The sequence below is a fragment of the Panulirus ornatus genome, chromosome 50, assembly GCF_036320965.1.
Source record: "Panulirus ornatus isolate Po-2019 chromosome 50, ASM3632096v1, whole genome shotgun sequence".
Classification (NCBI taxonomy): Eukaryota; Metazoa; Arthropoda; class Malacostraca; order Decapoda; family Palinuridae; genus Panulirus; species Panulirus ornatus.
The window spans coordinates 13952703-13977265 of record NC_092273.1 but is presented as its reverse complement, the minus strand read 5'-3'; the positions used below and the strand labels follow the sequence as shown (position 1 = coordinate 13977265).

Below are 24563 nucleotides of genomic sequence, written 5' to 3'. Positions count from 1 at the left end.
GAGTCTAGTGTTGTGTGAGATTAATGCAAAATGAGAGTAATGCAGGGTGAGACAAGTACAGAGTGAGACAAATGCAGAGGATAATGCAATGTGAGATTAGTGTAGTGTGAGACTAGCGCAATGTGAGAAGAGTTCAGGTTCAGACTAGCCACAGGTGAGACAAGGGCAATGTGAGACTAATTCAGTATGAGACTAATGAAATGTGAGATTATTACAAAGTGAGACTAGTGTAATGTGAGACTAGTGCAGTGTGATACGACTACAGTACAACACTAGTACAGTGTGAGATTACTGCAGTGTGACTAGAACAGCGTGAGACTACCATATAAGGATAAGATATAGATTTAGCGACAAAAACTAGAACGCTAAAGTAAGCAACCCAATCTTCGTTTTCGTTGGAGGAAAACGGAAGCCATAAAACTTATAATAACAATGACATTCGAGTCTGTGCGCCATCATTCATACAAACTGTACGCACTGCATCTTCACGTATAAGCTAAGCACTTCCAAGCCCTCTTTCCCTTTAGATTATCAGTAATGAATTATAATTCATAACTAGGAACTGAGTAAATGCCCATTGCCCACTACTTAGTATACTTTTTTTTTGTATCAAGATTCTAGCCAAGCCTCCTGGTTTGGCTTCGATCCCTCAACTAAATTTAGAAAAATATTGCAGTGTGAGACGAGTGCAGTGACATTACCGTAGTGAAAATAGTGCAGTATGAGCATACTGCAGTGTGAAACTAGGGTTAGACAAGTGAAAGGTGAGACTAGTGAAGGGTGCCACTAATGCAGGGTGAGACTAGTGCAGGGTTAGATTAGTGCAGGATAAATAGTGAGATTATGGCAGTGTGAGACTAGTGCAGTGTGAGATTACTGGATTGTGAGGATAGTGAAAGGGATAAAGTGAACGGGGGAGACCAAATCGGAGATGGAAGGATGAAGTGAAAGATTTGGGTGATCGGGATCTGAACATGCAGAGGGGTGAAAGGCGTGCACGGGATAAAGCTAGCCGGAACGATGTGATATACAGGGTTCTAGGTACTGTTATTGGACTGAACCAGGTCATATGAAGAGGCCATGGTACACCATGGAAAGGCCTTTCGGGCGTGGTGGTGGATAAGGGCTGCAGTTTCAGCGCAATGCACATGGCAGTTAGAGAATGGATGTGAACGAATGCAATCTTTCTTTGTCCGTTCCTGTGTGGTAATAAAAAGAGTGTGGTTGAAAGAGCAGAAGAGGGTGTATTGAAATGGTTTGGTCACATGGAGAGAATGAACGAGGAAAAATTGACAAAGAGGATATATGTGTCAGAGGGAGAGGGAACGAGGAGAAGTGGGAGACCAAACTGGAGATGGAAGGATAGAGTGAAAATGATTTTAAGCGATCGGGGCCTGAACATACAGGAGGGTGAAAGGCATGCAAGGAATAGAGTGAATTGGAACAATGTGGTATACCGGGGTCGACGTGCCCTGGATTGAACCAGGGCATGTGAAGCGTTTGGGGTAAACCAAGGGCAGTTTTGTAGGGCCTGGATGTGGAAAGGGAGCTGTGGTTTCGGTGCATTACACGTGACAGCTAGAGACTGAGCTTAAACGAATGTGGCCTTCGTTGTCTTTTCCTAGCGCTACCTCGCGCGCGCGAGGGGGGAGGGGGGGGGGTACTATTTCCTGCGCGGCGGGGTGGCGACGAGAATGGATGAAGGCAGCAAGTATGAATATGTACATGTGCATATAAGTATATTTCTGTGTATGTATACGTTGAAATGTATAGGTATGTATATGTGCACGTGCGGGCGTTTATGTATATTCATGTCTAAGTGGGTAGGTTGGGCCATTCTTTCGTCTGTTTCCTTGCGCTACCTCGCTAACGTGGGAGACAGCGACTAAGTATAATAAATATAATTACAGAGGTATAAGTTTGTTGAGTATTCCTGGTAAATTATATGGGAGGGTATTGATTGAGAGGGTGAAGGCATGTACAGAGCATCAGATTGGGGAAGAGCAGTGTGGTTTCAGAAGTGGTAGAGGATGTGTGGATCAGGTGTTTGCTTTGAAGAATGTATGTGAGAAATACTTAGAAAAGCAAATGGATTTGTATGTAGCATTTATGGATCTGGAGAAGGCATATGATAGAGTTGATAGAGATGCTCTGTGGAAGGTATTAAGAATATATGGTGTGGGAGGAAAGTTGTTAGAAGCAGTGAAAAGTTTTTATCGAGGATGTAAGGCATGTGTACGTGTAGGAAGAGAAGAAAGTGATTGGTTCTCAGTGAATGTAGGTTTGCGGCAGGGGTGTGTGATGTCTCCATGGTTGTTTAATTTGTTTGTGGATGGGGTTGTTAGGGAGGTGAATGCAAGAGTTTTGGAAAGAGGGGCAAGTATGAGGTCTGTTGGGGATGAGAGAGCTTGGGAAGTGAGTCAGTTGTTGTTCGCTGATGATACAGCGCTGGTGGCTGATTCATGTGAGAAACTGCAGAAGCTGGTGACTGAGTTTGGTAAAGTGTGTGAAAGAAGAAAGTTAAGAGTAAATGTGAATAGGAGCAAGGTTATTAGGTACAGTGGGGTTGAGGGTCAAGTCAATTGGGAGGTGAGTTTGAATGGAGAAAAACTGGAGGAAGTGAAGTGTTTTAGATATCTGGGAGTGGATATGGCAGCGGATGGAACCATGGAAGCGGAAGTGGATCATAGGGTGGGGGAGGGGGCGAAAATTCTGGGAGCCTTGAAGAATGTGTGGAAGTCGAGAACATTATCTCGGAAAGCAAAAATGGGTATGTTTGAAGGAATAGTGGTTCCAACAATGTTGTATGGTTGCGAGGCGTGGGCTATGGATAGAGTTGTGCGCAGGAGGATGGATGTGCTGGAAATGAGATGTTTGAGGACAATGTGTGGTGTGAGGTGGTTTGATCGAGTAAGTAACGCAAGGGTAAGAGAGATGTGTGGAAATAAAAAGAGCGTAGTTGAGAGAGCAGAAGAGGGTGTTTTGAAATGGTTTGGGCACATGGAGAGAATGAGTGAGGAAAGATTGACCAAGAGGATATATGTGTCGGAGGTGGAGGGAACGAGGAGAAGAGGGAGACCAAATTGGAGGTGGAAAGATGGAGTGAAAAAGATTTTGTGTGATCGGGGCCTGAACATGCAGGAGGGTGAAAGGAGGGCAAGGAATAGAGTGAATTGGAGCGATGTGGTATACCGGGGTTGACGTGCTGTCAGTGGATTGAATCAAGGCATGTGAAGCGTCTGGGGTAAACCATGGAAAGCTGTGTAGGTATGTATATTTGCGTGTGTCGACGTATGTATATACATGTGTATGGGGGTGGGTTGGGCCATTTCTTTCGTCTGTTTCCTTGCGCTACCTCGCAAACGCGGGAGACAGCGACAAAGCAAAAAAAAAAAATATATATATATATATATATATATATATATATATATATATATATATATATATATATATATATATATATATATATATTTTTTTTTTTTTTTTTTTTTATTATACTTTGTCGCTGTCTCCCGCGTTTGCGAGGTAGCGCAAGGAAACAGACGAAAGAAATGGCAAATGCATTTCTTTCAATAAAAATGTGGAGGCACTGTACAAAGAGGCATATTCTAGAATGCATTTTCTAAGGAAGTTCAGCAACCTTAAAAATGACACTGAAATTACAGATCTATTTGATACAGCTGTTATACAGTCAATCATCTCATTTTCCAGTCACATGTTGGTATGGAAACTGTAATTCAGATTCAGATCTTCAATTGACAAAGGTTATCAAGAACTGTATTAAATTTGAGGGTCCAGAATACCAGTACACTATTAGAAATACACGAATGATGTATGATATAAAGTTATAAAGTAATTCAGACGGACCAAAAATCATCCACTGAATAACAATAACAAATATCAAATGCTACCCTCAGGAAGAAGATTAAGATCAACAAAATGCAAGACAGTTTGTTGAGTGTTCCTGGTAAGTTGTATGGAGGAGTGGTGATTGAGAGGGTGGAGGCATGCACCGAGTATCAGACTGGAGAGGGACAATGTTTCAGGAGGGGCAGGGGATGTTTGGATTAGGTGTGTGCTTTGAGGAATGTGTGCGAGAAGTACTTAGAGAAACAGAATTTGGATGAAGCATTTATGGATCTGGAGAAATCATATGGTAGCCTTAACAGCTGTTTTGTGGTGGGTGTTACGAATGTATAGTGTGGAAGCGAAGCTATTAAAAGGAGTTTTGATCATATGAGCAAGGCGTGTGTGCGAGTAGGTGTAAAGATGGGAGAGTTGTTCCAGGGTGGTGAGGGAGGTAAATGCAAGGGTTCTGAACAAAGGGGTGAGTGGACCTGGGAAGTGAGTCAGTTGTTTGCTGATGACACGGCGCTGGTGGCAGATTCGTGTGAGAAACTGCAGAAGTTGGTGTCTGAGTTTGGAAGAGTGTGTGGAAGGAAAAACTAAGACTAATGTGATAAAAGCAAGGCTATTAGGTTCAGCAATGCAAGGAGACACATTAGTTAGGGTGTTGATTTGAATGGAGTAGATTTGGAGGAGTGGACATAGCAATGAATGGGACAATGGAAAGGGAGGTGAGTCAAAGGGTGGGTGGTGGGTGCGAGGTGCTAAGGTTAGGGAAGCACTTGGGAATGTGTGGAAAGACGGTCACTAACTGGATGGGCGAAAATGGGTATGTTTGGAGGTATGATTGTCCCAGAGTTGTTGGATGCGAGTCATGGACTGTAGCTGTGAATGTCGTAGTCCGATGTAACTACGTTGATGCGTATCCTCTGTTTTCTCTCAGTGAGCAACGCCCTAATCCAATTTAATACACAATCCCCGATGCCGTGTGCCGCTATTCTTCTAAGGAGACGCTCATGAGGTAATGTGTCAAAAGCCTTACTTAAGTCTAAGTATACAATATCATAACTCTTACCCTGATCAAGTTTCAAATAATTCATTAAAAAAGGAGAGAAAGTTCCTGAGACATGACTTCCCTTTTGTAAACCCGTGTTGAGAATCCGTAATGAGATCATTATTCTCCAAGTGTTCCCGTATTTCGTCCAATATAATTGATTCGAAAAATTGTCCTACAATAGATGTCAAGCTGATAGGACGGTAATTAGAGGCAATGGATCTATCCTCTTTCTTAAAAATGGAAACGACATTTGCTGTCCTCTATTCCTTAAGAACAACGCCTGACTCCAGACTGTTTAAACACACTTAAGAGAAACGCTTACTTCTTCCTTTCATTCTTTCAAGACCCCTCGTATAAATACCATCTGGCCCAGGACTCTTGTTTACTTTTAATCGTTCTATTTGTTTCAAAATATCAAAGTTAATTATTTCTATATCGCATAGCGTCCCGCTTTCGTCCCCCCACCCCCTCACCCCTTGTAAATTTGCTCTGAAACCGGAATGTTTGTATTCCCCTCCTGCGTAAATACTGATATGAATTGATTGTTTAAAGCTTCACATATTTCAATCTCACTATCAACTAATCTACCAGAATGCGATTCAATAGGTCCAATTTTCTCCCTAACCTCCGTTCAGTACATTTGAAGAAAAAAAATCTTTTTTTTTATTTTTGTTTCGCCAGCTATCTTAATTTCGTAATTTCTCTTAGTCTTCCTAATCTCTGATTTTACCATTCTCTTAATTTGCGTTAGCTGATCAGTAAACCGTTTTCCCCCGTTTTCCGTGTTGTATAAGCCCTGCTTCTGCCCTACAAGGTGTTTTATTCTATTATTTAGCCATTTTGGATCATCATTGTTAGTCCTGTATTACCTATATGATGTATTCAATTCTTGTCCCTTTTTAATCGTTGCCTGGAACCTTTCTAAGGATACTTCCACTCTGTTGATCATCTCCCCTGCTTCATCCACACTTGACACTATCTACACTAAAGCTAATGTGAGTCACTTGACTGACCAGATCACACCACCTGCAATGCTTGGTCCGTCTGACCTCACCCCACCTTCATTCAATCCCATCCAATCAACACGTAGCATGACAAAGCGTGCCTTACGAAAGTCGGAAACGAACATTTCATTCCCCTTCCTATTCATATCCTTCATTACATTAAATCTTAATTCCTTGTGGTCACTATCATCTAACTGTCCACCTACCTCAACTTCATCTATAAGGTTGTTTGCATTTGTCAGTAACAAATTTAAAATGTTATCACCCCCAGGTCCGCTCGGAAATGTGATGTGTTAGAAAACAGTCTTGTCCTGTCCCCATAAATTCCTCTGACTCAGCATCTCCCGTATTATTTTCCCAGTTGACTGTACTGAAGCTGAAGTCACACAGAATACATACATTTTGATCATATGCCTTACTAACTTCGTCCCATAAAAACTCTCCCCCTCAGACTAATCTTGGGGAGGTGTCTGTATAACACTTCGAATAATACCTTTCATTGCTTTCATCTACTTCAACCCAGGTCACTTCTGTACTTTTTGTTACTTTCATGTCGCTCCTGTTACAGCTTTTAACATTATTCCGAACATAAAGTGCAATCCCCACATCCTTTCCTATCCTTTTTAACAGTCGTAGAAAGTGTTTATATCCATTATTGGAACACTAGAACTACAGATCCCTTTCTTCTAATTTCATCCAAGTTTCAGTTAAACATACAATATTCAGTGATTCGGTGCTAACTATCGCCCTCAAATGATCCACCTTCCTTCTTTTTTTTATACTTAGTCGCTGTCTCCCGCGCTAGCGAGGCAGCGCAAGGAAACAGACGAAAGAATGGCCCAACCCATCCACATACTCATGTATATAAAAAAAATATTTATTTTGCTTTGTCGCTGTCTCCCGCGTTAGCGAGGTAGCGCAAGGAAACAGACGAAAGAATGGCCCAACCCGCCCACAAACACATGTATATACATACATGTCCAAACACGCACAATATACATACCTATACATCTCAATGTACACACACACACACACACATATATATATATATATATATATATATATATATATATATATATATATATATATATATATATATATATATACACACACACAGACATATACATATATACACATGTACATAATTCATACTGTCTGCCTTTATTTGTTCCCATCGCCACCTCGCCACACATGGAATAACAACCCCCTCCCCCTTCATGTGTGCGAGGTTGCGCTAGGAAAAACACCAAAGGCCCCATTCGTTCACACTCAGTCTCTAGCTGTCATGTAATAATGCACCGAAACCACAGCTCCCTTATCCCTGGGGATAGGGGATTAAGAATACTTCCCACGCATTCCTCACGTGTCGTAGAAGGCGACTAAAGGGGACGGGAGCGGGGGGGCCAGAAACCCTCCCCTCCTTGTATTTTAACTTTTAACATTTCAACGTATACATACATATACATACACAGACATATACATACATACACATGTACATATTCATACTTGCTGCCTTCATCCATTCTCGTCGCCACCTCGCCACACAGGAAATAGCACCCCTTCCCCTCCGCGCGCCCGAGGTAGCGCTAAGACAACAAAGGCCACATTCGTTCACACTAGTCTCTAGCTGTCATGTGTAATGCGCCGAAACCACAGCTTCCTTTCCACATCCAGGCCTCACAAAACTTTCCATGGTTTACCCCAGACGCTTCATATGCCCTGGTTCAATCAACTGACAGCACGTCGACTCCAGTATACCACATCGTTTCAATTCACTCAATTCCTTGCACGCCTTTCACCCTCCTGTATGTTCAGGCCCCGATCGCTCAAAATCTTTTTCACTCCATCCTTCCACCTCCAATTTGGTCTTCCACTTCTCGTTCCCTCCACCTGACACATACATCCTCTTTGTCAATCTTTCCTCACTCATTCTCTCCATGTGACCAAACCATTTCAATACACCCTCTACTGCTCTCTCAACCACACTCTTTTCATTACCACACATCTCTCTTACCCTTTCATTAATTACTCGATCAAACCACCTCATACCACATATTGTCCTCAAACATCTCATTTCCAACACATCCACCCTCCTCCGCACAGCTCTATCTATCGCCCATGACTCACAACCATATAACATTGTTGGAACCACTTTTCCTTCAAACACCCATTTTTGCGCTCTGAGATAACGTTCTCGCCTTCCACACATTCTTCAACGCTCCCAAAACCTTTGCCCCTCCCCCCACCCTGTGACTCACTTCCGCTTCCACGGTTCCATCCGCTGCTAAATCCACTCCTAGGTATCTAAAACACTTCACTTCCTCCAGTTTTTCTCCATTCAAACTTACCTCTCAATTAACTTGTCCCTCAACCCTACTGAACCTAATAACCTTGCTCTTATTCACATTTACTATCAGCTTTCTTCTTTCTTAAACTACAATTTGTACATTACCTACATTACCTCCCATTCTTTTTTTGTATTTCTTAACACTTTCTTTTCTGGGCTTTTCTTGGCATTCATGTCCCTGACCTCGTTCCTAGATCCAAATCATCTAACGGAAAAGAGACACCCCTGAAAACTGCCTTTCTAAACAACTGGCAATCTGAACAACCGTCCTAGACAAATGTACCTATGCCTATCTACACACAATCCCTGCCATAAAAGTGTGAGTGTGTGTGTGTTTACATTTTCCCTTCTCATGTTCTTTTGGTTTACTGTCTTTCACCTTGTACTATTATTCATCGTAGGCTAACAGTTCATGAAACTCAGAACAACATAAATCATCGCGCAAGGGAAATGAGTGAAAGTGCGCAGAGAGTAAGTGCGCTGTGCCAAGCGCAGACGAAGCTGGCAACGTAGTCTAGGATAAACTATACCAGTAACCAGAAGAGCAGTCAGACGACCAGTGTGGCGAAGACGCTGACAGTGGGTGCACGGTTGGGTGGAGCAGCGGGGGGAGAGAAGGCTCTCAGTAGACGCACCAGCAACAGTAGAGCTTAATACTGGTATAAACATAAGGAATCCACAGACAGCAGAGTCACTACGTCATGGATAATAAACACAAAGGTAAGGCTCAGGTTGCACGAGGGATTCGTCACGTACTCTTCCGATGCGTCTCAACTAACTTTTATTTTTATATACAGGTTTTGCTATGTATGTTTTTCTTAGATGAGTTTTTGTACAGTTTTATAACTGTGGATTCTCCTATGAAGCTTTCATGATGTAGCTGTAAAATCATCTGGTGTGTAGGCTTTGTATAATCAAGATCTGTTTTAATGTTTTAGAAGGTAGCTGATACTGCTCTGTAGTTATTTACCATTCGTGGGTAATGCCTTGTCCTTGGCCGTCACACAGGATAGGGTTGGCTGTAGTACGGCTACAGGATGTATATTGCTCCCTAACGTACGGCCATATGGGTTTGACCTGACCCACAAGTGTTAGATTAGGTATCAGGCCATCGCACCATTGGTTCAGATAAATAACGGGAAGTGTTGCAGTATTAGCATTGAAAAGTACTGCATACAACTGGTAGATGTTACGGGGTTACAGGGTAGATGTTACGGTGTTCTACTTCTGTAACTAGAGCTTAAAGCGGCGGCGACTAGCCAGTTTACTTAGGAAGTATGCCTAAAGAAAAAAATCGAGTTCATGATGGAGATAGTTGAACCGCGCGTTTTGGTCTAAATGTTCACTTAATGATGGTCATTAAGTGTGTGTGTGTGTGTGTGTGTGTGTGTGTGTGTAGGCAAGGCTGTGACACACACACACACACACAAACACACTTTATGACAATCATGAAGCGAACACTTGTGTTCCCAGTTTTTTTCTTTTTTTATTTTTTTGAGACGTGCAGTTCCAAGGCTGCGCAACACCTGTTAACAGGGACAGGATGGGCACCTTTGAAACCACCCGGTTAATCCTCTCCACTCGTTCCTATCCTCTTCCTCTGTTTTGTACAACACTTTACTGTCTTAACTCTTCATTAAAGCAAGCTCTTGATACCCTACATAGATCTCACTCTTGGACGTCTTCCTTTTGGGGTTTACTTCAAATCCAGTATAACGATTTTACGGAAAGAAAGGAACGGGGTAGAGGGCAAAGGGTGTCTGTCAATGCCGATTGCTAGTTAAATCCTGATGGTTATGATAATGTATACATTGGACAGTAATCACCATATCATATGGCCAGAACACGCACAGCATGAAATGTTATAAATTATTGTAAACAATGTAATTTTGATTTACTTACCGGTTGCCATGATCGATACTGTTTCTTCAGACAATAGCTTCCTTATTTTTGTTTGTGCAGCACTGGATTCACTCTCTCTTTTCACTCCACTGTTTTCAGGGGCCATGGTTTCTCAGTTCTGATCACATTATATGCTATTAATTGAAGAACAAACGCTAGCATGAGCAAAACATTTTATCGACTGGGTTTGAGAAGGACGCCGTCGAACGGCTCATGCGCAACATGTCGGATTGCTACTTTCTTGGGACTGGCGGCCATTGGCCGTTGTTTCCACAGTATATATTCCCTTAACTATAGCTCCATTGATCTATTGGTATGATTTTCTTATGTCTGTTACTTTAGGTAAATTAGCACTGTTTTGGTCTTATTGTTGATTTTTCCATTTTTCCATTAGAAATGTTTGTTTTACTTTTTATATTTTTCATTGAATTTAGCTAACCAGCGCCATTCCATGGTTCAAGTTACTTGACACTAATTGTAAACGCCTCTAATTAAGTTTTTGTTGTTCGGTACAAATAAATGTATAATTGACTTGGTGAATCTGTTCGGGTACAAATAAATGTATAATTGACGGTGTATCTTTGTCTTTCATGGTTCAATGTATGCTAAGACCACTTTTGATTTTCTCTAATTTTAAGGATCACTATCCATTAATGAGTAGGGAAAGGAAAACAAAGAATGATATAACTCGTTGACCGTTAGCATTTTTTGTCCAACATTGAATGCTCCAGACTGTCTTATCTCGTACCCTACATGGCCATTGCGAGTGGTCAAACAACTATTTATTTTACCGTTGTATAAAGTTCAGTTTTATATCATTTTCATTTGTATTCGTATTCGTTCGCTTTGTAGTTTTTTTGTGTATAAAATTATGTTATGAAACCTACCCCATGTTAGCTTGTATATCACTTTAGTGATTATTGCCGAGTGAACTGACCTGGATCTTTGGCCTGTCAGTTCTTTGGCCTTGAGAACTTCCTCTTCCTACTCTTGTATATCAGGAAATGTGGCATGCTTTATAAATTGTTTAAATGAGTGTTCATGTCATTTTGAACAATACGCTCTCAGAAACATTGAATGATATTTAGCGTCAGGAGGAAAAGTTGTTCAGTTTGTCATTTAATCTATGATTTCAGGGCTTTTATTACACACGAAGTATACCTTCGTTACGAATTCGTAAGTCTGTTTAGCCTTGCAAAGCCCGCCAGTGAGTGATCACGACCACTGGCATGTCTGTACTAGATATGCGAGATGCGAAGTCCGGTAAGGGGAGCTTGACCTGATTAGTAATTTAATGAGGTGGTGGACCATGCTGGAGGAGAGGTGAGGTTGGGGTACTAAGCTCGCGTACTCGGTGAACCCTAACCAACAGTTTTTCGTTGCACGATATTCAAACGTGAATTTCATAATTTACCTTGAACTGGTACTGAAGAGCAAGATATAGGGGTTACATTTTTTTTTCCATCCCCATAATCGTACCAAGAACGGAGTTTCACACGCGTATGAGTATTTCCTCGCTGAAGATCGCAACTTGTAATTCGCAGTCTTTGGTTTCGTTATTGGCGCCAGTCTGGTCGGGTGATCCACTTCAGCTTCTGTTTTTATCAAGGTTGTCTACTCATCTCCCCGGTATGTTTACTTGTATGTTTATTGATGCAAGTTGATGTGAACGAGCACTATAATTTTTTTTTTTAACGCACAGTATATTATAGCATTTATGGTTCTCTACTTTTATAGCTATTAAAGTGAAACAAGGTTAAGAAAATTATCATAATTATGGTGGTCGTTTGGGGCGTCAGTTTGTCATTTTATCTTTGTTTAAAATTGACCTGAAATATGAAGTCTGAATTAGAGCTAAGTTATGTCCCATAAATATGATTTTATTTTGATAGTGTACTTCCTTGTCCCTGATCATTTTTTGGGAAAAATCCCTGGATACCCTTCCTTTGTTCCGCCATGCCAGTGTGCACGATTGTAATTCCCAGATTTGGATTAATGAGACATGTAAAGCAATAAAGTAAACAAAATTTTCTGTAGGGGAGAGTTTTACATCTAAGCAAAGTATACTCGGTTCGTCTAATGAGAATGATTACAAGTGTAAGATTGACATTAAAGATACCAAAAACAAACCAATTTCGTATTGTTGTCTTTATTAACTTCACAGACTAACTATTTATATTGCAGATTATAAATTCTTTTTGCCTAAACTGTTAGTACAAATGCTCAGTGTTACTGCGCATTTGCTGAGCATAAACTCGCTGCAAAAGATGTTTGGGATACCTTACGTGACCGATTTGAAAGATGTTTATGTTGGCAGTTCCGTCTCTTGCCCAAGCAGCAGGGATGGAGCTGTTGGTCCGCACGGTGTCTATGAAGAACGGGCCTGTACCTAAGTAAAATAATGTTGGAATGGGAAAGTGGTTATGCGGTAACAGGAGGAAGGTAATAAAGTAACTGGAAGCAAGGAATGCGATAACAGAAAGCAGGCAGTACTGTAACGAATCTGGTAACGCGTAGCAGGAAACAGACAGGACAATAGCATGGCTGGCAATATGGTAAGGGAGGAGGTAATGCGGTAACAGGAAGCTGAGAAATCGATATCAGGGAACATATAATGTGGTAACGAGAAACTGAAGTCCTGAAATTACTCACCATTAGGCTGTTTTTCATGCTCCGCTCGTTACATATAACTGTACTTACTATGTGTTGACATTTGGTATACACTTACATTCAGTAAGGTTCCCCAGATAATAAGGGTTTCTCATTTTGAAAAGAACGGATTCTTAGATATTTTGAATATTTGCCAGCTGTAGAGCTGAGGTTGCCTAGCCGTTATTTGTCTACTAAGACTTAGGAGATGTAGCCCGATTTAAGTTTAGTTCAACCCGAGGAAAATAAGCAGAGGCATGTGTTGTGACGTATATAGCATGTGCCGCTTTACACTGACAAATGCATATCATCAGGTGATTTGTTTTTTAGATATACAAATAGCATCCCAAAGTGAAACCTTACTGTTGTTCTCAGGAGTCCCCTGGTGTGTCTGGCCTCCTGCCAGGTCCCGTGTCTCATGCAGGTGCTTCACCCTATCCACGTGCCAGTGTTATCAAGGATAACGTCCCAAAGAATGAATCGGGCCAACTTGGTTGACTTAATGACTGGCAGGGGGATGCGAGTCTCTCCAATAAGTACAACATATTAGAGTACAGTAAAAGATAGTCTTGCTTATTCTTAAAAGGTTGTAACCTCTGTATAAGATCATGTGGATGTTTTAGTACCGCTCGGAAGACGATGGGGGAACTTGCCAAGACGAATAGTTGCGTCGTAGGTATGTGGTGCTGGTGGTAATATTCCCCGCGTGACCGTCCATATACTGTCCATGAACTAGGGTTTATCTGTTGATGAAATAAGCTGCGGATCAGGGCGGAGGGAATGGGACTTATTAATGGTGGACGAGGTTGTTGGAAGCTTTAACTAATTTGATCTTAGACATTTTTTTTTCTCCCCGATTTTGATCTTTATACTTCAGTAGATTATGATAATCATGATAATAATAATCTTCCCTTTCCACCAGTCTCAAAGTGTGACAATCCCGTCACTTCGAAAGAAGTTGCTCTGCTCTTCCATTCCCTTCACTTGTCAGTGGTGTAAGTAGGTTGTGGCGTAGCATATGTAGAGAGAGAAACTGGCGTTAAGGTAAGATAGATTTGACGCGAACAAAGAGTGGTTTCTGTGCCAACTGTACTGACGATGCGTCACTGTTACGTAAGTTGCTTTCCTCGAATCTAGTAAACAAACCACACAGGAGAACCTACGAAAAATAAGAGGAGCCGAAAGGCATGTAATAACAGTCCTGTTTTTACTTGACTCTTATTCTCCCGCTAGGGTCATTGCTAGAAATGCGTTAGGAATCCCTTGATTTTATGAGGCAGACAGTAGTTTGTCGGTTGGTTGGTTGGTTTGTCTGTTGGGCCTTTAGGCTTATCAGCTGCCAGGGTCATCAAAGGCCTCATTTAACACCTTCTTCTGGTTTTAAAGAAGTCATTTAACACCTGTTGTTAAAGATAATTCTAAGACCACCTACACTTTCGCTATGTATGTGGCCCGCGTAGGTAGTTAATTGATAGGAAACCGCGTTCGAGCAGAGCATTACTTATCAGCGACCAAGTCTGATGTTATCAGGACGACAACCGTTAGTTACTAACGCAAGGCCCACCCCCTGCACCGCCTCAAGGTCGTGTGGCGAACGTCTCGCTTGTAAAAATGTTTTCTTTTTCTCGTCGACGCAGCAGGATAACTGCTTACAGTGTAGCCAGGGTAGAAATTGAGGTCCTGTTGAGAAGTATTAAATAGCCAACTGTCTCTACAAAAGTAGCTATTTGTTGCTACAAGACTTTTCAGTTCTTATGCAAGGAACAGGTAATGAAAAACGATTGCTTCACCTGGTAACATTTGTACGAGTGATTCAACGGCTAGATTTAGTTTAATATTAATGTCACTTGCTTGGAAAAAAAAAACCGTTTGGAATTGTGCTGCATGTGTTCCCACAGCTGGCACACACAGAGTGAGGATGAAGTTTATCTTGTCACACAAGCGGGGCCAATGAGACCGCGCAATTGAGGGAAAAACAAATACAAAAAGCCTAAATTTAGACGAGAATAAGCGGAAGAGAAGGGGTGATATATATATATATATATATATATATATATATATATATATATATATATATATATATATATATATTTTTTTTTTGTCGCTGTCTCCCGCGTTTGCGAGGTAGCGCAAGGAAACAGACGAAAGAAATGGCCCAACCCACCCCATACACATGTATATACATACGTCCACACACGCAAATATACATACCTACACAGCTTTCCATGGTTTACCCCAGACGCTTCACATGCCTTGATTCAATCCACTGACAGCACGTCAACTCCGGTATACCACATCGCTCCAATTCACTCTATTCCTTGCCCTCCTTTCACCCTCCTGCATGTTCAGGCCCCGATCACACAAAATCTTTTTCACTCCATCTTTCCACCTCCAATTTGGTCTCCCTCTTCTCCTCGTTCCCTCCACCTCCGACATATATATCCTCTTGGTCAGTCTTTCCTCACTCATTCTCTCCATGTGACCAAACCATTTCAAAACACCCTCTTCTGCTCTCTCAACCACGCTCTTTTTATTTCCACACATCTCTCTTACCCTTACGTTACTTACTCGATCAAACCACCTCACATCACACATTGTCCTCAAACATCTCATTTCCAGCACATCCATCCTCCTGCGCACACCTCTATCCATAGTCCACGCCTCGCAACCATACAACATTGTTGGAACCACTATTCCTTCAAACATACCCATTTTTGCTTTCCGAGATAATGTTCTCGACTTCCACACATTCTTCAAGGCTCCCAGAATTTTCGCCCCCTCCCCCACCTTATGATCCACTTCCGCTTCCATGTTTCCATCCGCTGCCAGATCCACTCCCAGATATCTAAAACACTTCACTTCCTCCAGTTTTTCTCCATTCAAACTCACCTCCCAATTGACTTGACCCTCAACCCTACTGTACCTAATAACCTTGCTCTTATTCACATTTACTCTTAACTTTCTTCTTTCACACACTTTACCAAACTCAGTCACCAGCTTCTGCAGTTTCTCACATGAATCAGCCACCAGCGCTGTATCATCAGCGAACAACAACTGACTCACTTCCCAAGCTCTCTCATCCCCAACAGACTTCATACTTGCCCCTCTTTCCAAAACTCTTGCATTCACCTCCCTAACAACCCCATCCATAAACAAATTAAACAACCATGGAGACATCACACACCCCTGCCGCAAACCTACATTCACTGAGAACCAATAACTTTCCTCTCTTCCTACACGTACACATGCCTTACATCCTCGATAAAAACTTATCGCTGCTTCTAACAACTTGCCTCCCACACCATATATATATATATATATATATATATATATATATATATATATATATATATATATATATATATATATATATATATATATATATATTGTGTGTGTGTGTGTGTGTGAGTGTGCAGGAAATAGATATTAGATTTAGCGTTATAGCTATTCGAAAACGGAAAGAAAGGTCTACTGCATGGTGTTACCTTTCCTTGCTTAGACCATTGAGTGTACATGATTTGATTTAGCTGTTAAGAGCGGAAAGTGATGAACAAAACCCATGCAGAGTGTAGCTTCAAGGAAATGGATTTCCCGTCTGTGAAATAGTTTGCTTGCCAGTTTAGCTATTTGTATTAGTCGTAGTCATTTGTCAGTTATCTCGAGAAATATATGATTTTTAAGATCATTTCCTAGATATCTGTAAAATTGACTAAAACTGAGAAGTGTAGAGTTTAGTGGCAGCAAAATTGTCTGCGTTCAGATTGCGTTTTATTTCATCCAACACCTTGTTTACAGTTTCTGTTTATCATATGTAAAAGGGATAGACTATGTAGCTAGAATACGTTGATAAGTTTTTATTTGTTTGTATCTGGGACAGTCGGCTGTTGTAACAATCTCGACATGGCGTTTGAGGAATTAAAAATGAACAGTTCTTTTTTGCACTATTTGAAGTATGCTTGCATTTCGGCTTGAAGACCTTAACCTGGTAACTTCATATTGTATCTATCATACAAACGCATTCAAGCTCATCCTGTTAAGACGATCTGTATATTGAGTACGTCCTTGACGGGAAATGTCGCAACATGTCCTGGTTGCTTGGGAAATCTGTTTGAAGGTCCTTCATGAATGTAAAGCCAGCTATAGTTATTTCTTGCACATTATTTAGAGATGAATAAACATGTAAGTAATCTCGGTAATTCATTTTATCTTTGTTTTTTCTTCGTATTCAAGAAAAAGATCAGATATCGTTGCAATTTAGTTTACTTTTTTGTTGAAAATGTCATCCGGTTCGAATGTGACACTGATATATTAACCTTTTGTGACAACGAGCGTGTTTGTTCTTTGATGTATATACTTGGATGTTTGTTGTTCTTGCTGTGTTGTTTTTGAGTGGATTTTCGCATATGCGAGGATGTCAATTTGCTTATATGCCAGTGTATATTTGTTTGGCTATGTATGTGGTTGCTTGGTTTAATGTATTTGGTTGATTGGAAGTGTCTGGATGTACGCGTGTTCTTGTGCCTATGTATACAAGTATACGTTATTGGAGGGTTGTTTATGCTTGCGTATGTGGGTTTGTACGAATGTGTGTGTGTGTGTGTGTGTGTGTGTGTGTGTGTGTGTGTGTGTGTTTCTAGATGTGTTCGCATTTGCCTCATTTTGTGTTTGCTTTATGTCGGAATATATCTGCCTAGATGTTTGCTTGAGTGTTTATATAGTTTTAAAAATGTGAGGGTAGGGTGTTTGGAATATTAACTATTGCATTCTTCGTTTGATTAATGTTTGTCTCCTTGTGGATTCTATGCTCACGTGTTCGTTCGAATATTCATTCGTTGGTCTACTATAAATAAACAAGTGCAACCAACTTTACTCTTGCAGCGATTTGGGTTAAGAAAAGACATAAGAGTGCTTACGTCAGAGGCGAGTATTACCTTGGCTCACTGCCGATGGTGTAAACACTGTTAAAAGAGAAAAGTTTAACTTTTCGCGTGATACAGTATGACACCATAGACGTGAGATAATAAGAAATGCCCAATTGTCTGGCCTGGCATATAATAATATCGTTACTCTCGACACTTTCTGTAGTTTACCGTAATAATTCCTGATTTCATATTTCGGTTTCAATAACTTTTAAAAGTGAGGCTGCCATGATTATCAGAAAATTTGTTTCGCATTTATGTCTGCCAGTTCTATGGAGACGAGTCGTGTCGCTCATTTCCAAAGTCGTTGGACCCGTCCGGGAAGATGCATTTCTGTTGCCGTTCAAATAAACCCATAGGAAACGGAGAGACAGAAATGCCAAGCTTTTGTCCGTTTCTCAAGAGTTTGGGTCTGTGTCTTTTCGCTTCGGATGGATTCATTTGGATTTATTGTCCACCATACCGTTGGGTTACGTATGTACATCATCTGGCAACCGTTAAGTCCTTCTACAGCTTCGCTGATGATTGTCACCGAGCGGAGGTCGGGTTCGATGTAACAGATTGTAGTTATCTTTATCGAACTTGTTATCAGATCACGATGTGATATCTAAAGCAGACCATTGTCACTGTGCCCCCGTTCACGTGTCTCCCCCTCGTGTGTGCTATTCAGAGCTTTGTGCTATTAGCGATGCATCTTGAGGTCATAGAATCTGGGCATCCTTCAGGTATTCGTCTGGTCTTGTCTTCCGGTTTGTAAGACGTTTTATGGGAAAAGAAATATTTATTTGGAAACATGTTACTACTGGTTAGTTATTACTGTGTGCTGTGAAAGGGTAGTTTTAAAAGTTTTTGAAATATTCATATATTATCGTCTAGGAGCCGAGACATTATTGCCATGTTTTATAAGTACTTATATAACTACCTGTGTGTAAAACTATACTACTCTCGGTACAGCAGTCGAACATCCTTTTTCTTTTTTTTTGTTTATTCATTTTTTATATTTTGGGGGGAGGGGTTGGATGCTACTTTATGTATTTTTTCTTGACATAGTGGCCTATATGACTTCCCCTGATCTCTTAAATCACATTGGGTATTGGTATGGAATACTAGCGTAGCGTGGTGAGCACCGACATAGCGTGTACATATATACCAGTGGACGGACAGACAGCACTACCAGATGCCATGCCCAAATTACTTCGTGATTGCATAAATAATCTGCTGGGACATGTGCGACCCAGCGATGTATTAACAACTGTGTATATCTGTGGGCGAGACTTTTAAGTATAGTGACTGGGGAAGAGGTAATGAGATAGTCAGGTAGCTGGGTGGGGATAGCGGGTAGCGGGTGTCTGACACAGCTAGTGGGGAATAGTACAAGGTCGGGGGAAGAGTGTCAGGGGGTCAGCTCAGTGTGATATCATCTCTCTGTATTCCACCCGACATGTTAGTGGTTGGGTAGAGGCAATGGCTGTCTTTGTTTTGTATCCACAAGATCAGTTGATTTGTTGATTCGTTGTTTGAGTCGTAGAAACTATGGTTTTGTAGTATTACTTATGAAATTGCTTATCCCTGTGAAGCAAGGGGACACAATTTTCGGTAAGTTTACCCATACCATACCCTGGTGGGTGAGTATGTTTGTATCAGTCAGTTCGTTAACTTCCTCACAATTGGACAGGATTTCACCGCCAAACATCACTACCAACTTGGTAATGATGTTTAATTACACAGAGACTAAACACCACACACGTCAGCGAACATTGATGAGGTGCCCCCTTCAAATCGTATTCATCTGAGGGAAAATAAATAACCACAGAAAACATAGAAGCGTCACCTCGTAATATCGTGTAAGGAACACATGTGCAGTTAGGCTATCTGGATAGTTGCTGATGAGGATATGACAATTCTCTGAGTAGAAGCGTCACAAACCAGCCATTTATCACTACTTGCTCCACGGCAGCAGCAGTTTTGTAAAACCCCATCCATCATCCTGAGCATTGTAGACTCAAGGCCATTGGCTTGAATACATAATTAAATCTAAGGTTCAAATATAGGTAGGTCTGGTAGTTGAGAACGTGGGTTGGTGATTTCATTGCCAATACTTATATTTAAGACTTGAAAAAGAATGTTTTTCCTTTTCGATGTTTTTCTTAGGATTTGTAGTTTGTTTGGCAGAGATCACGTATGACGAACTGGCCACCAACCTCAACGATGTGACCGTCATTGATGTCAGGAATCGTAACGAGATGGCGGCATTCGGCCAGATCCCTGGCTCCCACTGTATCCCAGGTACGTGGTAACGCTCCCACTGTATCCCAGGTACGTGATAACGCTCCCACTGTATCCCAGGTACGTGATAACGCTCCCACTGTATCCCAGGTACGTGATAACGCTCCCACTGTATCCCAGGTACGTGATAACGCTCCCACTGTATCCCAGGTACGTGATTACGCCCCCACTGTGTCCCAGGTACGTGATAACGTCCCCACTGCATCCCAGGTACGTGATAACGTCCCCACTGTATCCCAGGTACGTGATAACGTCCCCACTGTATCCCAGGTACGTGATAACGCTCCCCACTGTATCCCAGGTACGTGATAACGCTCCCACTTGTATCCCAGGTACGTGATAACGCTCCCACTGTATCCCAGGTACGTGATAACGCTCCCCACTGTATCCCAGGTACGTGATAACGCTCCCACTGTATCCCAGGTACGTGATAACGCTCCCACTGTATCCCAGGTACGTGATAACGTCTCCCACTGTATCCCAGGTACGTGATAACGTCCCCACTGTATCCCAGGTACGTGATAACGTCCCCACTGTATCCCAGGTACGTGATAACGTACCCTTTGTATCCCAGGTACGTGATAACGTCCCCACTGTATCCCAGGTACGTGATAACGTACCCTTTGTATCCCAGGTACGTGATAACATCCCCACTGTATCCCACGTACGTGATAACGTTCCCACTGTATCCCACGTACGTGATAACATCCCCACTGTATCCCACGTACGTGATAACGTTCCCACTGTGTCCAAGGTACGTGATAACGTCCCCACTGTATCCCACGTACGTGATAACGTACCCTTTGTATCCCAGGTACGTGATAACGTCCCCACTGTATCCCAGGTACGTGATAACGTCCCCACTGTATCCCAGGTACGTGATAACGTACCCTTTGTATCCCAGGTACGTGATAACGTCCCCACTGTATCCCAGGTACGTGATAACGTTCCCACTGTGTCTCAGGTACGTGATAACGTTCCCACTTGTATACCAGGTACGTGATAACATTCCCACTGTATCCCACGTACGTGATAACGTTCCCACTGTGTTCCACGTACGTGATAACGTTCCCACTGTATCCCACGTACGTGATAACATCCCCACTGTATCCCACGTACGTGATAACGTTCCCACTGTGTCCAAGGTACGTGATAACGTTCCATCTGTTATCTCAGATTCTTTATATAACTCCCTTTGTATCCTAAGTACTTGATATGGTTCCCATTGTATCTCTCAATCCCAGGCAATTGATATAGTTCCCAGTGTATCCCTCTATCCCAGGTACCTCGTATGGTTCTCGGTGTATCTTTCAATCCTAGGGACTAGATATTGTTCCCAGTATATCCTTCTATCCCAGGTACTTCATATGGTTCCCGCTGTATCCCCCTATCCAAGGTACTTCATATGGCTCCCACTGTGTCCCTCTATCCCCTCTATGCCCCTCACTACCTCTAGTTTTTAATCCATGGCTCCTGTTACACCCCTGCGGTACACATTATGGCTTCTGCAATGTTCTAGATGCTTCCGAGTATTCTTACGTTAGCCCTAGTCCATTTAAACGCCCACGCCCTCAGGTGCTAGTACAGTAGTATTTACCCCCTCGATAAACATCTCTCTTGCCCTGTATAGCAAGTCCCTCTCTATGCTAGGCGCTTGTAATTGGTATAATTGGTGCTAGTAATTGACTCCTCTAGTCATACCAGATAATGGCTCCTAAAAGCAGACTGCGAAATAAATGTGTGATCATGAATACTGTCAAGGTGACCTAAATTATGGTGCAGTACTTCAACACGTTTGTTGCATAAACAGCAGTTGTGATAAAAGTCCACGGCCCCAGAGAGAGAGAGAGAGAGAGAGAGAGAGAGAGAGAGAGAGAGAGAGAGAGAGAGAGAGAGAGAACTCAGGGAGAACAGTATTCGTAACTTCGTTTCCCCTCCCAAAGACGACGCGCCAGTGAAACAAACTCAGGAAGGGTTACCTGGACAACAGCGCCGATCAGTTACAGTAAACTGGATGGTCGTCAGGTGCTGGTGTGTGTGGAGAGTGCGGCATCGGAGGCGTTGTGTGCTCCGCTCGACCTAAGCCTCTGCTGGCCCGTGCCTTATGTGGCCCAGGCTTGTGCTTGGCCCGTGCCCTGTGTGGCCCAGGCTTGTGCTTGGCCCGTGACCTGCTTAGCCCAGGCTTGTGCTGGCCCGTGACCTGCTTAGCCCAGGCTTGTGCTTGGCCCGTGACCTGCTTAGCCCAGGCTTGTGCTTGGCCCGTGACCTGCTTAGCCCAGGCTTGTGCTGGCCCGTGCCTCATATTACTCAGTCCTGTGGTGGCTTTTGCTGTTTGTTGGCCCATTCCTCTCTTGGCCCAGACTGGTGCTGGCCAGAACTGTTCCTCCCCCCCCCCTCCCCTTGCCTTGTGCTTGACTGCAAGTAAACCACAACACAGCCTTAACATTGAGGCGGCCTTGAGTAAAGTTTTAACTGATTTTATTTGTAGTTCATATTCAAGACTTGAATACCGGTGAATACAGAGAACTGGTTGATCGTATGCTCCCACCATTAGCCCGACCACGCAATACTTGGCAATCTGCGGCGTCACATATCTTTTTTTGTGTGTGTGTGGCCTTTGGCAACTCAAGGGTAGGCCGTTAAAATGAATGTTTCTTTCCTTACACCTCGAAGTCTTGGAACTCTCTACCTTTCTCATGTCTTTCCCAATAACTAAGAACTGGCACATTTTAAAAGATTGTTTCACTTCCTCCAAAATTCGTAAATACTTTCCCTTTGTCTCTTCTTTTTCTCTTTCATTAACTTCTTTATATTTCAGTTGAGGCCTGGGCTTGAGGTGATTCGTCCGTCATTGGAGTTTCCAGCGTTAAAAAGAAATATGCATCGTTTGATAATCGTAATCTAATTGGATATAGGGAAACGAATATACTGAATATTATACAGAATATCCGAAAAGAAAGGATTAAAGAAAATTGTTTTGCAGTGACGGAGATCAAGTATGCCTGTGGGATGGACTGCGAGACGTTCAAAGCGAGGTACGGCTTTGACAAACCCAGCACTGACGACCCTGTGGTGGTGTGCTGCAGGACGGGCGTCCGCTCCAAGACTGCCTGTGACATACTGAAAGCCAAAGGCTTCAAGAGACACAGGTGACTACAGCCAGCTTCGTTTGCTTTGCTGCAATTACTTATAGGCGTGACGACAGAGATGTATAGAGTATAGTCAGAAGATTAACCTTTTAATTGTGAAATTTTGAAGTTTTGGTACAGACGATGGATAGTTGGTCAAAGAAAACAATTGCTTGTTATTGTACCAGTTGCTGTAAATCCTATGTTTATAATACGAGGTGGCTGCTGTCAGATATCGTTGTGAGAACATGTTGAACAGACTTTTTATATATTTGGCATCATTCTCCACTCTGAAACCTTGTTTTTTTTTTTTTTTATACATTTCTGTTTTAACACCTTCATGCCGTGTTCTCTCTCTTTTTACATGACCTCACACTCCGTACCCCGTTTGACTTTATTTTTCTTGCAGGATTTATCGTGGCTCCTTCAGCGAGTGGGAGGAGAAGGGTGGCGATGTGATCAAGCCAGGCCAACCCCACGAGTATGAGTTCGAGGAGAGCGATGATGAGGACTCGTCCCCATGCAATGGTGGATCATCCAGGAACTCGTGATGGGGCGTGCTGGGAGACGCGAGGTGGCCGGGCCAGAAATGTCAAGTACTTAATCTCGACAGTCGGGACTTTATACCAAGAAGTGCAGTTGCTCAACCCATGTTTCTGGGCCTTTATAACTTGTGTGACCTTACCTGTTCATTGAGCCACCTTATGAGAAGTGAGAAGAATGACTGTTGTATACTGTAATAAGAAATTTGTCCAGTTAATGCACTATATAGATTGGTTGTTTGTGTTTAAAAGTCTAGGGCCGTCTTTATGCAGGGCAAAATATATATTTTTTTTTTTTTTAGGTTTCATGTGTACCTTTCCAGTCTTATAAGATTTAGTAATAGTTTGAGAAATGGTCTGAGAATAATGTAAGGTTTTTTAGAAATGTTAATCAGTGGTCAGTATGTTAAACACGTATATCTAGAGAGGATATTACTTGTGCCTTGATATTTTTGCAACGTGAGATAACTAACACAAGGCCTGCTATATACAGGAAGAGCACGTACAGTATTAGAATTATCTTAAACATTGAAGGTGTTCAAGGTACCCCGATTGATGTGATGTGGCGTGCATGGCTTTAATTACTCCAACAGTCGATGCGGATAATTGCCTGATTAATTTACGACGGCACGAGCTTGGGACATTTTATCAGCATGGCATAACGTAAGCAAGGCCACGCTACCACACCAGTGTTTACCAAGGGTTAGTTAAGAGACGTAGGCGAGGCTGCGCTACCACACCAGTGTTTTCCAAGGGTTAGGTTAAGAGTATGTAACGTCTTGTAAGGCAGTGAGATGGTAGGTATTCTTACAATGTATATTTTTCTAAGGTAATATATATTAAATGTGATTTTAGATTATATTCGTTTGTTTTTTTTCTATTT

At 42.1% G+C, this 24563-nt stretch overlaps 1 protein-coding gene across 2 annotated transcripts; it reads left to right on the top strand.

Annotated features, from left to right (window-relative positions):
• Nucleotides 1-8732: 8732 nt before the first annotated feature.
• LOC139764619 (rhodanese domain-containing protein CG4456-like) lies at nt 8733-24541 on the top strand. Of its 2 annotated transcripts, none has more exons than XM_071691467.1 (4): nt 8733-8974; nt 19885-20010; nt 22994-23159; nt 23548-24541. In XM_071691467.1, the coding sequence occupies exons 1-4, from the start codon at nt 8956-8958 to the stop codon at nt 23687-23689; spliced, it is 453 nt and encodes a 150-aa protein (XP_071547568.1). In that variant the 5' UTR covers nt 8733-8955; the 3' UTR covers nt 23690-24541. The 2 variants fall into 2 exon arrangements, with proteins under 2 accessions (XP_071547568.1, XP_071547569.1); XM_071691468.1 differs by having other exon boundaries at nt 8771-8974; nt 19897-20010.
• Nucleotides 24542-24563: the final 22 nt, after the last annotated feature.